We start from the raw sequence: 12552 nt of genomic DNA on the forward strand, positions 1-12552 counted from the left end.
AGCTGTGTAGCCGTTTGAGGTAAGGGAGGGGATGGAGGGGGAACAAACACCAGAAACGGATTTGACCAGACGCCACCAGGATTTGGAAGAGGGAGACAGATAAGAGAGTTCGGTCTTGAGAACGGAGAGATATTGTTTCCTGGCTCTCCTGAGGGTGGACACACACTTGTTTCGGGCTTTGTGAAAGGAAATGAGATTTCCTTCCGTTGGATTTGCTTTCCAGGAGACGAAGGCAAGTTGTTTCTGGGCAACAGCCTCACCACAAGATTCCGTGTACCATGGACGGGAGGAAGGGTATGACAACTGAAGACGAGATGGGATAAATCTGTGCATGAGAGAGAGCAATTTACTTTGGAAGAATTCCCAGGATGAGTTGATGTCAGAGGTGGTAGAGATGGGAGACCAGTCCAGATGATTGATGGCTGCTTGAAGACCGTGCCAGTTGGCCTGAGTGAAATGCCAGACTCGTCGACGCTGAGCAGGCTCCCTGAGGATGGTCAGAGAGATGTCCACTTTAACAAGGACATGATCAGATGATCCGATCGGAGCAGAAGAAGAGCAGCAGACATTTTCAGGGAAGTTAGTCATAACCAAGTCCAGAAGAGAAGATGTTATTGCCATGATCTTTCCTGGGAAAACCACATTTCCAAGCTGGCCTCCAAAGCCAGTCACCGACTGGGCATCCTCCATCGTGCGAAGTCCTTCCTTGGCACACCTGAGCTCCTCACCACATACAAGGCTTTCATCCGCAGCTCAATTGAGTACTGCTCTCCCCTCTGGGCTGGTGCTCCTGCCTCACACCTAGCTCGTCTTCACGCTGTTGAAACCAAAACGCTCAGAATCATTGGAATCTCCCGCGATGACGCTATCTCCGAGGGCCTTTCACTTTCTCACCGCAGGCAGGTTGGTGCTTTCCGTCTTCTACCGACTCCTCACCGGCCTTGCTCCCCCAGCTCTCTCTGGGCTCTGTCCACTAAATATTCCTACAGGTCGCACAAGATCTGCCTGCAACCCTCTTATGGTTAAACTGCCAAATTCAAGACTCTCTGCTCACCTTCGCTCCTTCATTCCTCTTTTCTCCCGCCTCTGGAACAAACTCCCTCACTCTCTTCAATCCCACTCCTCCCTCCAGGTCTTTAAAACGGCTGTTCACCACCATCTCTTATCCTCACCAATCCAAAACCTTGATCTTTTCTACCTGCGCTAATTTCACCCCAAATCCACTTTTTTGAGGTGCCGACTTCTTTCCTGGAAGTCCTTGGTGTCCTTGCGTTTTATACCTATCCTGCCTCCCCCCCAGGCCCTCTCCCTCCCACACATCTCCCGATGTCCCTGCTCTCAAATGTTGTGTTTGTGTGCTTCCTCCCCTTCTCTCCCCATCTTGTCGACCGCTCCCCTTTTTATATACTTTGTTTGCTTGTTTGTTTGATTTGTTTGTTTGATAAATGTTAGCTCTTTCACGAGCCTCGACTCTGTGTCCAAAAAAAAAAAAAAAAAAACGCAAAAAGGCATTCCCGTAATGCCAAATTAATCCCGTACCGGGGGTATTTTTATCAAAAACATCCCGTACTCAAAGGGGTTAAAGATCCCATGATGTCCTTTTGTGAATAGTAGGTGAGCCAGGAGCCATTGCCGGCACCATGAACAAATTCAAAATTCCTGCTTTCACCTATAGGGGCTACTGCATCATGACACCTGGAAGTGATGCTACCAGCAGCTGGCTGCTGCATATTAAAGAAGAATATTTGTTATTTTGTTACAAATGCTGAATACAACAATAGAATCTTTACCGTAACAGTTATTTTCCTTTGAGACACCAATATTTGAAAGTTGACAGTAATGGTCGTTGACCCTGGAAAACCGCACATTAAAATTCCCACTAATTACTTGCTGTGACCTTTGATTTCTTCAAACAGAGGCAGCGACAAGACCCACTGAAGAACTTCAAATACACAGGCAAAGAAAGTTCTAAGTAGCAAGTACTCGATAAAAACAAGATGTGCGGTTGTGCTGCACAGGTTTGAAATCGAGCTTTGCACCACACTTGTCTACCACTCCACTCACTGCTCAGCAACCTTTGGAGTTTCCACCACCCCCCTCCCTACAATGATGACCATCCATGATTGATATATCATGAATATTGGTGCAAAAATACTTTATGAAATCCCAGCTTGGACTTTTCTTTTTCAAACATGAATGACGTGACATTATCAGCAATTGTATATACAAGTCAGGCATTCCATACTGGGGTGTCACAAACAACATGGTTGGTGTCGAAACTTCTTTGAATAAAAAATACATCTCACCTGGATGAATAATTTGTTTCATCAAATTGCACTCTCCACTCCACCTCCCCTCCCCCCTTTGCTTTTTATGCTTCCGCCGACTAAGTCACCGGAGACATTGTTTTCGGGTTGTCTGTCTGGCTGTCCGTGTTTCCGTGATCCAGGTTTTCATTACCGCGATAACTTGAAAACGGCCGCAGGGTACCAAGTCAAATTTGGTACGTGTATCGTGATTTAAAGATAAACTGATTAGATTATTGGGTCAAGAGGCCAAAGGTCAGAGGTCATGTTAGGTAAAAATCCTGTAACTGCACCAACTTGTGAACCAGTAATGCGATTTTGACCAAACTTGATATTAGTATGTAACTATATATTATGATTTAAAAAGATGAATGTATTAGATTTCTGCATCAAAGGTAAGAGGTCATGTCAGGTAAAAATGTGATACTTGAGAACGGCTGAAGAGATTTAAATAAAACTTGGTACAAGAATGTATGATGAAGTAATAAGGTGGGTGGTGGCCTATAGTGGCAGTGATACAACGCTGACGTCTTGAAATGGCCTTAGCAAACATGATGCTTTGAATGAACATAGTCGTGGCCAAAAATATTGGCCCCCTTGCACTTTTTTCAAACGACTCACAATCTATATATATATAAAACACAGTTTGTGTGTGTGTGTGTGTGTGTGTGTGTGTGTGTGTGTGTGTGTGTGTGTGTGTGTGTGTGTGTGTGTGTGTGTGTGTGTGTGTGTGTGTGTGTGTGTGAGAGAGATGTTACCGGTAGACTCCTAAACGGAGAGGCTCACGTACTTGATATTTGGCACAGACATGGCCATTGAGCCTGGGAAGAACATGGCCGACCTAAAAATTTATTTCATAATATTTTTTTCCCATATTTTTACCTCGGCGCATTTCAGCGAGGAATATTATGCACCGAATCTGACCGGTGGCAGAGCAGCGCGCTGATTCGCTCAGAGCGATCACGTGATGTTCCTTGCCGCCATTAACTCAGTTACGCGTTCACACGTATTTCAGAGCGAAAAGCGATTGCCTTTTTTCACATTTCAGCGAGGAACATTGCCATTCACACCACATAGGTTTTTTTTTCTTTCATCTTTAGATCCATATTTTTTTTATCAGCGAATCTGAATCGGTGGCAGGCAGCGTGCTGATTCGCTCATTCGCGCTCATTGATAACGATCACGTGATGACGTGATCACGAATGATGTTCGTGATGCGATCACGTGATGTTCCTTGCCGCCAGCAAGTAGCATAGATTTTATTTTAGCATGATTAGCATTTAGCATGATATAGCATGATTTAGCATAGATAGTAGCATGCCGTTGTTAGCCTATTCATGTATAGTTTGTGTTGTATTTAGCTGTGGCTGAGCTAAGAGGTAGCTGAACTTCAGAGTCGTTGACGCTGGTATCCTTTGACCTCTTAATCACCTTGCTCCATTGGGACAAATCCAAGTAATAAGCGCATCGGCAGGTAAATCCACCGGAGCGAGGTGAAACACCTCTCAGGTTGAAATAATGTGAGTTATTCCATCCCTGCCGCCAGTTGGCTTCACTTTTCACCCCCTCCCCCTCCCCCCCTCCCACCCCTCTCCTCTCCCATCCCTCCCCCTCCCTCCCTCTCCTCCCCTCCCCCACTCCCCCTCCCCCTCCCCCCTCTTCTCCCTCACGTTTATACACGGAATGCCGGGTACTTCCCCCCCCCCTCTTCTCCCCTCCCCCCCCTCTCCTCCCATCCCCCCCCCCCCCCCCGTTCCCCTCCTCTCCTCTTCCCCCTCCCCTCCCCTCCCCCGCCCGGCAATGCCGGGTACTTCTGCTAGTGTTCTATAAAAATAAGTTGAAATTGACAAAAGTATTTGGTCTCCACAATTCTTTATTCACTGTTAATATTACAAAAACTTTGTTTTTGATTCAGAACTTAATATATCCTTTTAAATCGGGAAATAAAAAGAAATTGCATTGACAAAATTATTGACACCCGTTACGTGCTCCTCCCCAAACCCCGGTCACGGTGTTCCTCCGAGCCCCGAGAGGAGTCACGGCAGAAAGATGTGTTATTCTGTATGTCAAAGATCAATGGTGAAACCACACCAATTGTTACCAACAAACAAGTATTGTATTAAGATCACACAAGAATAACAGTACAACAACAATATAAATCAATTGTACAACCAATATATATTTCCTATGATGGTACCATCAGGTTCGTACAATATAACTCACTGTGCTCCAAGTGAGCGAAAAGAAGAACATTCCCCAATGTCTCTATTCCGGCATCAAGCCAAAGTCGATCCGCTCCAGTGATCGTCAGAACGATGTCCAATCGAGACCAGAATCCCGTTCGGATGACAGTCACAGTCCCGCTGCCAAAGCTGCGCAAAGGTGCCCTCAAGGCGACTGGGAAATCACACCCTCGGGTATGGACGTTCCACGGCTCCAAATCGGCGAACCGCAGATTTCCCACTCAAAAGCCACGTTACACACGCACACCAGATTAACGTCTGAATGCGGTGAAAGTGGTTGAAGCGAAGTGAAAAACCTTGAGCGAAGCGCAAAGCGCGCGAGTCAAAATGCCCGACTGCCCGTTCTCGACGGCACTACGATGATTCTCCTCGGAATCGACCGCAAAACCTGACACGCAGGTTGATCTGTCACAGCGATAACGACTCTGTCGCTGGAATCCCTTTCCTGGGAAACCCGAAAGTTCGCCAACGTTCGCTCCAGTCCTCAAAGCAGCTAGGATTCTTTTCCGACTCGCTCGCTCCGCCTTCTCTGCCTCTTCTTCCTCTTCGTCGTCGTCAGGTTCCGGTTTCATTTAAAACATTAACTTTTTTACCTTTTGAAAATAGTAATCTCTATCTCCCTTAAACGACAACAATAATAGTACATGGAATCAAAAATGTTTACAGTGGATGGAAACCGCAACAACGGAAGTGACGAATCCATAACACACCCTCGACTTAATATTTGGTAGAACAGCCTTTGGACAAAATAACTGCAGTCAAGCGCTTCCTATAGCCATGAATGAGCTTCCTACACCACTCTACTGGCAGTTTGTCCCACTCTTCTTGTGCAAACTGCTCCAGTTCTCCCAGATTTGAAGGGTGCCTTCTCCCAACTGCTGTTTTCAGATCCCTCCACAGGTGTTCAAAGGGATTTAGATCTGGACTCATTGCTGGCCACTTCAGAACAGTTCAGCGTTTTGTCTTGAACCATTCCTGGGTGCTTTTTGAAGTGTGTTTGGGGTCATTTTCCTGATACAAGACCCATGACCTTCGACGGAGACCCAGCTTTCTGACACTGGGTTGAACATTGTGCTCCAAAATGCCTTGGTAATCTTCTGATTTCATGATGCCATGCACACATTCAAGGCACCCAGTGCCAGAGTCAGCACAGCAACCCCAAAACATCACTGAACCTGCTCCATGTTTGACTGTAGGGAAGGTGTTCTTTTCTTTGAAGGCTTCATTTTGTTTTCTGTAAACGTAGAGATGATGTGCTTTACCAAAAAGCTCTAATTTGGTCTCATCTGTGTACAGTACATTCTCCCAGAAGGATTTTGGCTTGTTCAGGTGTGTTTTGGAAAACTCCAGTTGGCCTTTTTTATGTCTATCTCAGCAGTGGGGTCTTCCTGGGCCTTCCACCATAGAACCCCCTTTCATTGAGTTGGTGACAGATGGTGCGAGTTGAAACCGTCGTACCTTGTGTCTGAAGGTCAGCTTGAATCTGCTTGCCAGTTAATCAAGGTGCTTTCTCCACCATTCGAACAATCCTTCACTGCAATCTTCAATGAAGTTTTCTCTTGCGGCCATGCCCAGGGTTGTTGCCTACAGTGCCATGGGCCTTAAACTTCCTGATAACATTGCATACGGTGGACACAGGAACATCAAGGTCTCTGGAGATGGACTTTAAGCCCTGAGATTGTCGATGCTTGGCTACAATCTTGTGTCTGACCTCCTCAGACAATTCTCTGGTTTTCTTTCTTTTCTCCATGCTCATTGCGATACACACAGTGACACAAAACAGCAAAATGACTCCTTTTCTCCATTCAAACTGGATGAATGAGTGATTTTTATGTTGCAGTCACCTGCAACTCACCACAGGTGAGTTCAATTCCAAAGTAAAGGAGAACCACCTGCTTGAAATCTAATTATTTCTAACAGCGTCTAAAAGGTGCCAATAATATTGTTGCGAATATGGAATTTGGCCTCCATATCCGCTTGTAAATATTCCCCTATTTCTCCAATACTCCCCAACTTTCCCCAATCCCCCATTCCCTAGTCCCATTGCATGTAAATAACACTCTGTAGAACCGACCTTCCCCTTTTTTTCCCCCATTAAATGTCGTGCCCAGGTCCCACCGCAACACACGTAGACAACTATAGGACGTCTTCCTAGTTATTCTTAATCTATGTCAGTTAAGGACTCGTTTCCATTAATTCTGACTCTTCGTTGCACCAGAATGTGATTATATGGCATCAGTAGTGAGTTTAGGACCTTTCCCATACCTCCTTCCATCTTCTTCCCCAACAATTACAACAACAACAGAGGAGATGGCGGCGGCACGGGGGAGGATGCGTCCTCACACCGGCTCGATTAGCGCCATTGACCACGCGCTCCACGGGGTTACCACGGAGGGGCTGGCTGTCAGCTCCTCCTCAAGGGCGGAGCCTGGTAACCCCCCGCACCCAATCAGAAGGGCGGACCGATTCCATCTGGGGCGGCGCTAGCGAGCCGAGGGCGTGTCACTCCCCGCCGGATATACGTGGCGACTGACCGGAAGTGAAGAGAGATGCGCCCCCAGCTGGAGAAAGAAGGACCTGCGAGCGCTGAAAGAGATGCGCCCCCAGCTGGAGAAAGAAGGACCTGCGAGCGCTGAAAGAGATGCGCCCCCAGCTGGAGAAAGAAGGACCTGCGAGCGCTGAAAGAGATGCGCCCCCAGCTGGAGAAAGAAGGACCTGCGAGCGCTGAAACAGATGCGCCTGAGTTTGGAGAGGCCTGAGAAAGACCCGCCTGAGAAAGAACGTCACCTCTGAGCGCTGCGACGAGACCTCCCCGCATCTCTGGACCGAACCGTGTTGATCCTGCCCCGAGCCCAGGTGCACCTGGAGCCATCGCTACCTTTCCTTGCCTTGCCATCAACCCCCGTGTGAGTCAGCCGTTGTCCCGTTTACCTGTGGTCTGTCGGGGATAAGATAAGCCTGCGTCTAAGTGCCCATCTTTTCTGTGCTTTACCTCTAGCCCCTGTAATCTAACCTTTCCGTACGAATACAATTGAGAATCGAAACATTGGTGTCTGTCATTATAACCCAGCCGGGTGTCTTCTTTTTCTTATTGAGCCAGCGTAACGCGACTTCGTCAACGTCGAGTATAATCGGGTAATTTGTGCGGACACGACGGCCATTCCGCTCGGCCCACTTTAACATCAAAGTCGTGTCTGTAACAATTGGTGTCGAGGAGTGAGATTCGGACCCGGGACTAAATTAGTTAGGCCCAAATTTTGGGAGGGAAAATCGAGCCGGAGCGCGTACGGCGCTCGACCGAATCGATTCGGAGCGCGGTCCCGCGGTTACTGCGCTCGCCGAAATTATAACGAAAAAAAAAAAAAATTTGGATTTGTTTTACGAAACTCGAATTTTGCAAGTCGCGCTATGGCGGATCAAGACGGCTGGGGTCCGGTAGCGGAGAGTGAAGCAGGGTCGGTCCAGGACCAAATTGAGGGACATGAGGGACATGAGGAGAGCGAAACAGCGAGGGTAGCAGGCACGCAAAATGGCGCCTCGCAAGAGCGCGCGGTAGCCGAGCCCGCTGTATCAACGGGCTTTAACATGCAGCCGATTGACATACAGGCCCTCATTGCGCAGCTACAGGCAGCTGTACAGATGAGTATGGGGAGCCAAATTGAGCGATTGGGTGAGCGATTGGAGGGCCAAATGGGGGTAATGGGGAACCGGATGGATGCTCAGAGTGAGCAAATGAGGGTTGATAGTGGGCGATTAGAGGGCCAAATGGGGGTAATGAGGGACAAAGCGAGGGGTACCGGTGAGGGATTAGAAAAGAAATTTGAGGGGTTAGACAACGGGATAAAAGAGGTGAAACATGGGTTAACGGGGGTAGAAAATAGAATGGCTGCCCAGGAGAATCAGATAGAGGGAGTGAAAAATGGGTTAGAGGGGTTAGAAAACAGTATGGAAGGCAAATTGAGGGACATGAGGGACCAAGCGGAAAGGGAAGTTAAACAAATGGAGCAGCAGATAGAGGGGGTCAGAATGGGGGTAGAAACCAAACTGGATGCTCACAGGGAGGAAATGGAGCAGATGAGGGTGGCATCTGGGCAGGAGATGCAAGTGATGGGAGAGGAGATCAGAAGAGGAGTGAGTGAGGAGGTCGGAGGAGTGCGCGAGGAGGTGAGGCACTGTAAGGAGCGCATGGAGAAGGAGGTGAGAAAGGGGACTGTAAAATTGCAAGGGGGTATAGAGGAGTTGACGCTGGGAGTAGAACAACTGACAGTGGGACAAACGGAGTTAGTGGAGCAGGTTCAAAGGAACACTGCGGTATTAGGAGGTTTAAAAGCGACACAAAACGACATAAAAAACGACCTGATAGCGACAAAGAGGGAATGTCAGATGGTACGTGAGGGACTGACAACGAGGTTGGACGAGGTGATAGAGGTAATGGAGACGAAGGACCGGCAGGTGAGGACGCACCTGGAAACGGTCAAGGTAGCCTTAGAGGATGAGCTTGAGGAGACGTACCGGGGAATAAAAGAGGTGAAGCACAAATTAGAGGAAGTGGAAGAAGGGATGAGCGAAATTAAGAAGCGACGGAGAGGGGATAAGAAGGAGATAAAAGAGGAGATAAAAGAATTGGTCCAAAGTCTGTGTTTGGATCGTGATGATGTGCTCATTAACCGGATGAGGGATTCGCAGGTGATGGAGGAGAAGCGAAGAGGAAGAGGACCCGGTGTAAGTGGTGACCAATATGGTCGTGCGTATGATGCGCCAGGGGATTTAAGAAGCTTGGGGGTCGAGATAGACCCGGGTGTTCGTGAGAGGCCGTTGGTGAAGTGTGCGACAGGTCTGGTGTGCGAAAGAGGAGGTGTGCGAGAAAGTCCGACTCTGGGGTGTGTGAGGAAAAAGTGCGTGCCAAGGAGTAGTGAGGGTGCTGGCGAGAGTGAGTCGGTCGTAGCGCGTGTGCGAGGGGGCACATGGAAGCGCGGTGTGGTAAGTGTTGCAGAGGGTGTGACGGGAGAGTGTGCGCGAGAAAGGTGTGTGACGGACAGGTGCATGAGGAAAGAGTGCGCTGTCAGAAGTAAGGAAGAATGTCCACCTGTGGTGAGTGTTACAGAGGGTGTAACGGGAGAGTGTGCGCGAGAAAGGTGTGTGACGGACAGGTGCACGAGGAAAGAGTGCGCTGTCAAGAGTAAGGGTGAGTGCGTTGTCAAGAGTGGTGGTGAGAGTATTGAGAGTGACAAGGAGAGTGAGTTGGTTGTGACAGGTGAGCGAGGATGCACACCTGGAATGGTAGAGCGTGAGTGGGAATGCACGCTGGAGTTGGTGGTGAGGCACATGGTTGGGTGTGCGAATGAGGGCACACCTGTGATTGTCACAGAGGAGGTGACCGAGGAGGGGGCGCGAAGCGGTGTATTGGTGAGGTGTGCGAGCAACGAATGTGTGCCAAAGTGTTCGGTGGTCAGGTGTGTGACCAAGGCTGTGAGTGGAATGAGGGTACCTGGGTGTGTAAGGAAAGGTACGAGGAGCATGGGCACGGCTGGATGTGTGAGCAAGGAACGGGCTGCGGGATGTAAGCATGCAGGTGAAGCATCGACGTTAGACGGGGTAGAGTTTAGAACGACTTATAGCCGAATCGGGCCCTCGGTGCGTGCTGGGCCTCGCTTTGAACGGCCGCGTCCGTGCTCCACCAGGCGGAGCGGGCGGCAGGATAGGAAGGGTCGTCATGGCGACCACTTTTTGGTGAGGCATTCCGGCAGGCCGAGATCGAGCCATGGGATGGCTCCGTGCCGAGATGGTGCGTGGGATCTCGGCCCGGGTAAACCTCCTTCCCTGCACCGAGTGCCGGACGCATCCAGCCGCTGGCACAAAACAACCAGCATCCATTGCTTGGCTTTACGAAGCCGGGCTTTGGACAGGGATTGGCGCACCGAGAGGTATTAGTGAGTCGACTGGGTGATGAGGTTAGTGTATTGGACCCAAAATTAGAGAAAAACAAAATTTGATGATTGGCAAGGGATTGGCAGTAGTGATTGGCAGATGATGGGTAGTGATTGGCAAATTTTTAATTTGTTGCAATTTGATGTGCAAAATTGGTAGTGAGAGACCCCCGATGGGGTGGGATGGCAAATCTGCCACCCTTCCCATGCTGGGGGCAAAGGAGCAATAGCTTATGGGGTGTATGGCAGTGAAAACTAGCCCGGGTGGGTTAGGATATTGTGTGTAGGGATCTAGAAGATGACATTAGGTAACGTTAAGTTTAGTTAGTGACTGATACCTGTAGTGGGGACGCAGGTAGATTAGTATGGATGATAATGACGTGGGAGCGCAATAGTTTAAAGGGACGACTGGGAAGCGCAAGTTTCAGAAGGGAGTAGTTAGCTGAGATGATGCTGTGTGTGTGAGAATTGAACAGGTGTGATTGCACAGGTGTGCAACTGGACAGGTGTGTGGAGCAGTGTATGAGTAGTGAGTGTTGTGGATCAGCGCGAATGCGCTTGGGGAGAGAAGGGTGCAGGTGGCACCAGGTGTGAGAGCACAGGTGTGCAAGTACAGGTGTGTGGAGAGAGTTGGAGTGAGTGGTACGGAGTGGTGTGCATGGTGCGAAGGTGTGGATGGGGGAAGAGTGGACCCCTTTCACGAGTACCCGGGGCGGGTAGTGTAAGTGTTAGGTAGAGGGTGCAGGTAAATTGTGGTTGGATATTGGCATTTGTGGTGCGGTTGCAGAATGGTATTGTGGATGGGTGCATTAGTGTTGTGGAAATGGCTGGGCGTGTAGCCTGTTAGTGTGTGTAGTTGGTTGGGCACTCCACCACTGTGAGGATGTCGGCCAGGTGAGGCCGCAGGTGGGCTCTGGGAGCCGGTAGTTGTGAGTGGGTGCCTGAGGATCCCGGGTGTGGATCGGGCAGCCCAGTGCCAGAGAGGGCACGGAGTGGGGAGAGCGCCAGAGGGCCTTCCCCAGGTAGATAGGTTAGGGTAAGGAACAGGTAAGCTCGGAGGCAACTACAGTGGTGGAGGTGTGCAGGTGGGTAGACCCGCTGGGAGAGGTACACGCCACAGCCCAGAAATTGTGCGAGGGCACCGGGAGATGAATCGGGGGAGTGAGACCCCAAATTGAAGAGCACCACAGTTTGGCCAATGGGAATTGGTTTTTAGAACCCATAGTGTAAGAGGGCCAATGGTTTGGCCGGAGAAAGACCCCGGGTAGTGTAAAGTTGTTAAAGTCATTTAGGAGATAGTTAGGATTGATGAACCTGTCGCACCATACGCAGCCACTTACCTGTGGTGATGATGATGACTCCACACCTGTGTTTTCTTTGTTTTGTTGCAGGAGATGAATTGCTGTGTGGATTTGTGAGACGCATCACGACGTGGATGAGACATTGGGGTGATTCCATCTCTCCCTCCCTAGGAGGGACTGATGATGAATTGGTAATGGCAAATTTTGATGTGCAGTTGGAGATGGCAAATTTTGATGAGAGTTGAAAATGGCAAATTTGATTGGTTAGGAGGGAGAGAAGACGAATTTGGTTTATGGGAGGAACGGGGAAGACAGTAGGGATGTTTGTTGATTTGTAAAGTAGATGTTTATGGGTAGTGTTGTGTTTTGTGGATACAGTAAGGGGTAAGGGAGGGGCCATGTAGGTTACCTGGTGGGGGGGGGGGGCGTACGATAGGAACGTACCTGTCTCACCTGGTTCCCATGTGCCCCCAGTGTGCATCACCTTACATTGCGTGCACTTTTGCGCCCTTACCACCTTACTCACTTGTCTGCTTCTTTTGTCTCCCACCTCCGAGGATCTGGCTTTGGGGTAGAGAGAGAGGAGAGAGAGGTGCTGGCTGCGCAGTTGTGGGCCTGCACTTTCGCTGTTTGCTGCCGGGATCGATACACCATATGGACCGCAATGTTTGTGGCCACCCACAATGGACCGCAGTTCGGTTGCGGCCAAGCACCACCCGGGGATGGACCTATGGGTCAACGTGGCACCTATGCCATACAGGTGAACCACTTTTAG

At 49.5% G+C, this 12552-nt stretch overlaps 1 protein-coding gene across 1 annotated transcript in view; it reads left to right on the forward strand.

Moving 5' to 3' along the window:
- DDX56 (DEAD-box helicase 56) overlaps nt 1–2309 on the forward strand; it is a 50230-nt gene extending 47921 nt beyond the window's left edge. The window contains exon 14 of the mRNA XM_068106375.2: nt 1917–2309. Within this exon, the coding sequence (XP_067962476.2) occupies nt 1917–1976 (60 nt within the window). The 3' untranslated portion in view covers nt 1977–2309. The remainder of the gene's footprint in view (nt 1–1916) is intronic.
- The last annotated feature ends 10243 nt before the right edge of the window (nt 2310–12552 follow it).

This window comes from Myxine glutinosa, chromosome 2, assembly GCF_964187855.1.
Source record: "Myxine glutinosa chromosome 2, kmMyxGlut1.1, whole genome shotgun sequence".
Classification (NCBI taxonomy): Eukaryota; Metazoa; Chordata; class Myxini; order Myxiniformes; family Myxinidae; genus Myxine; species Myxine glutinosa.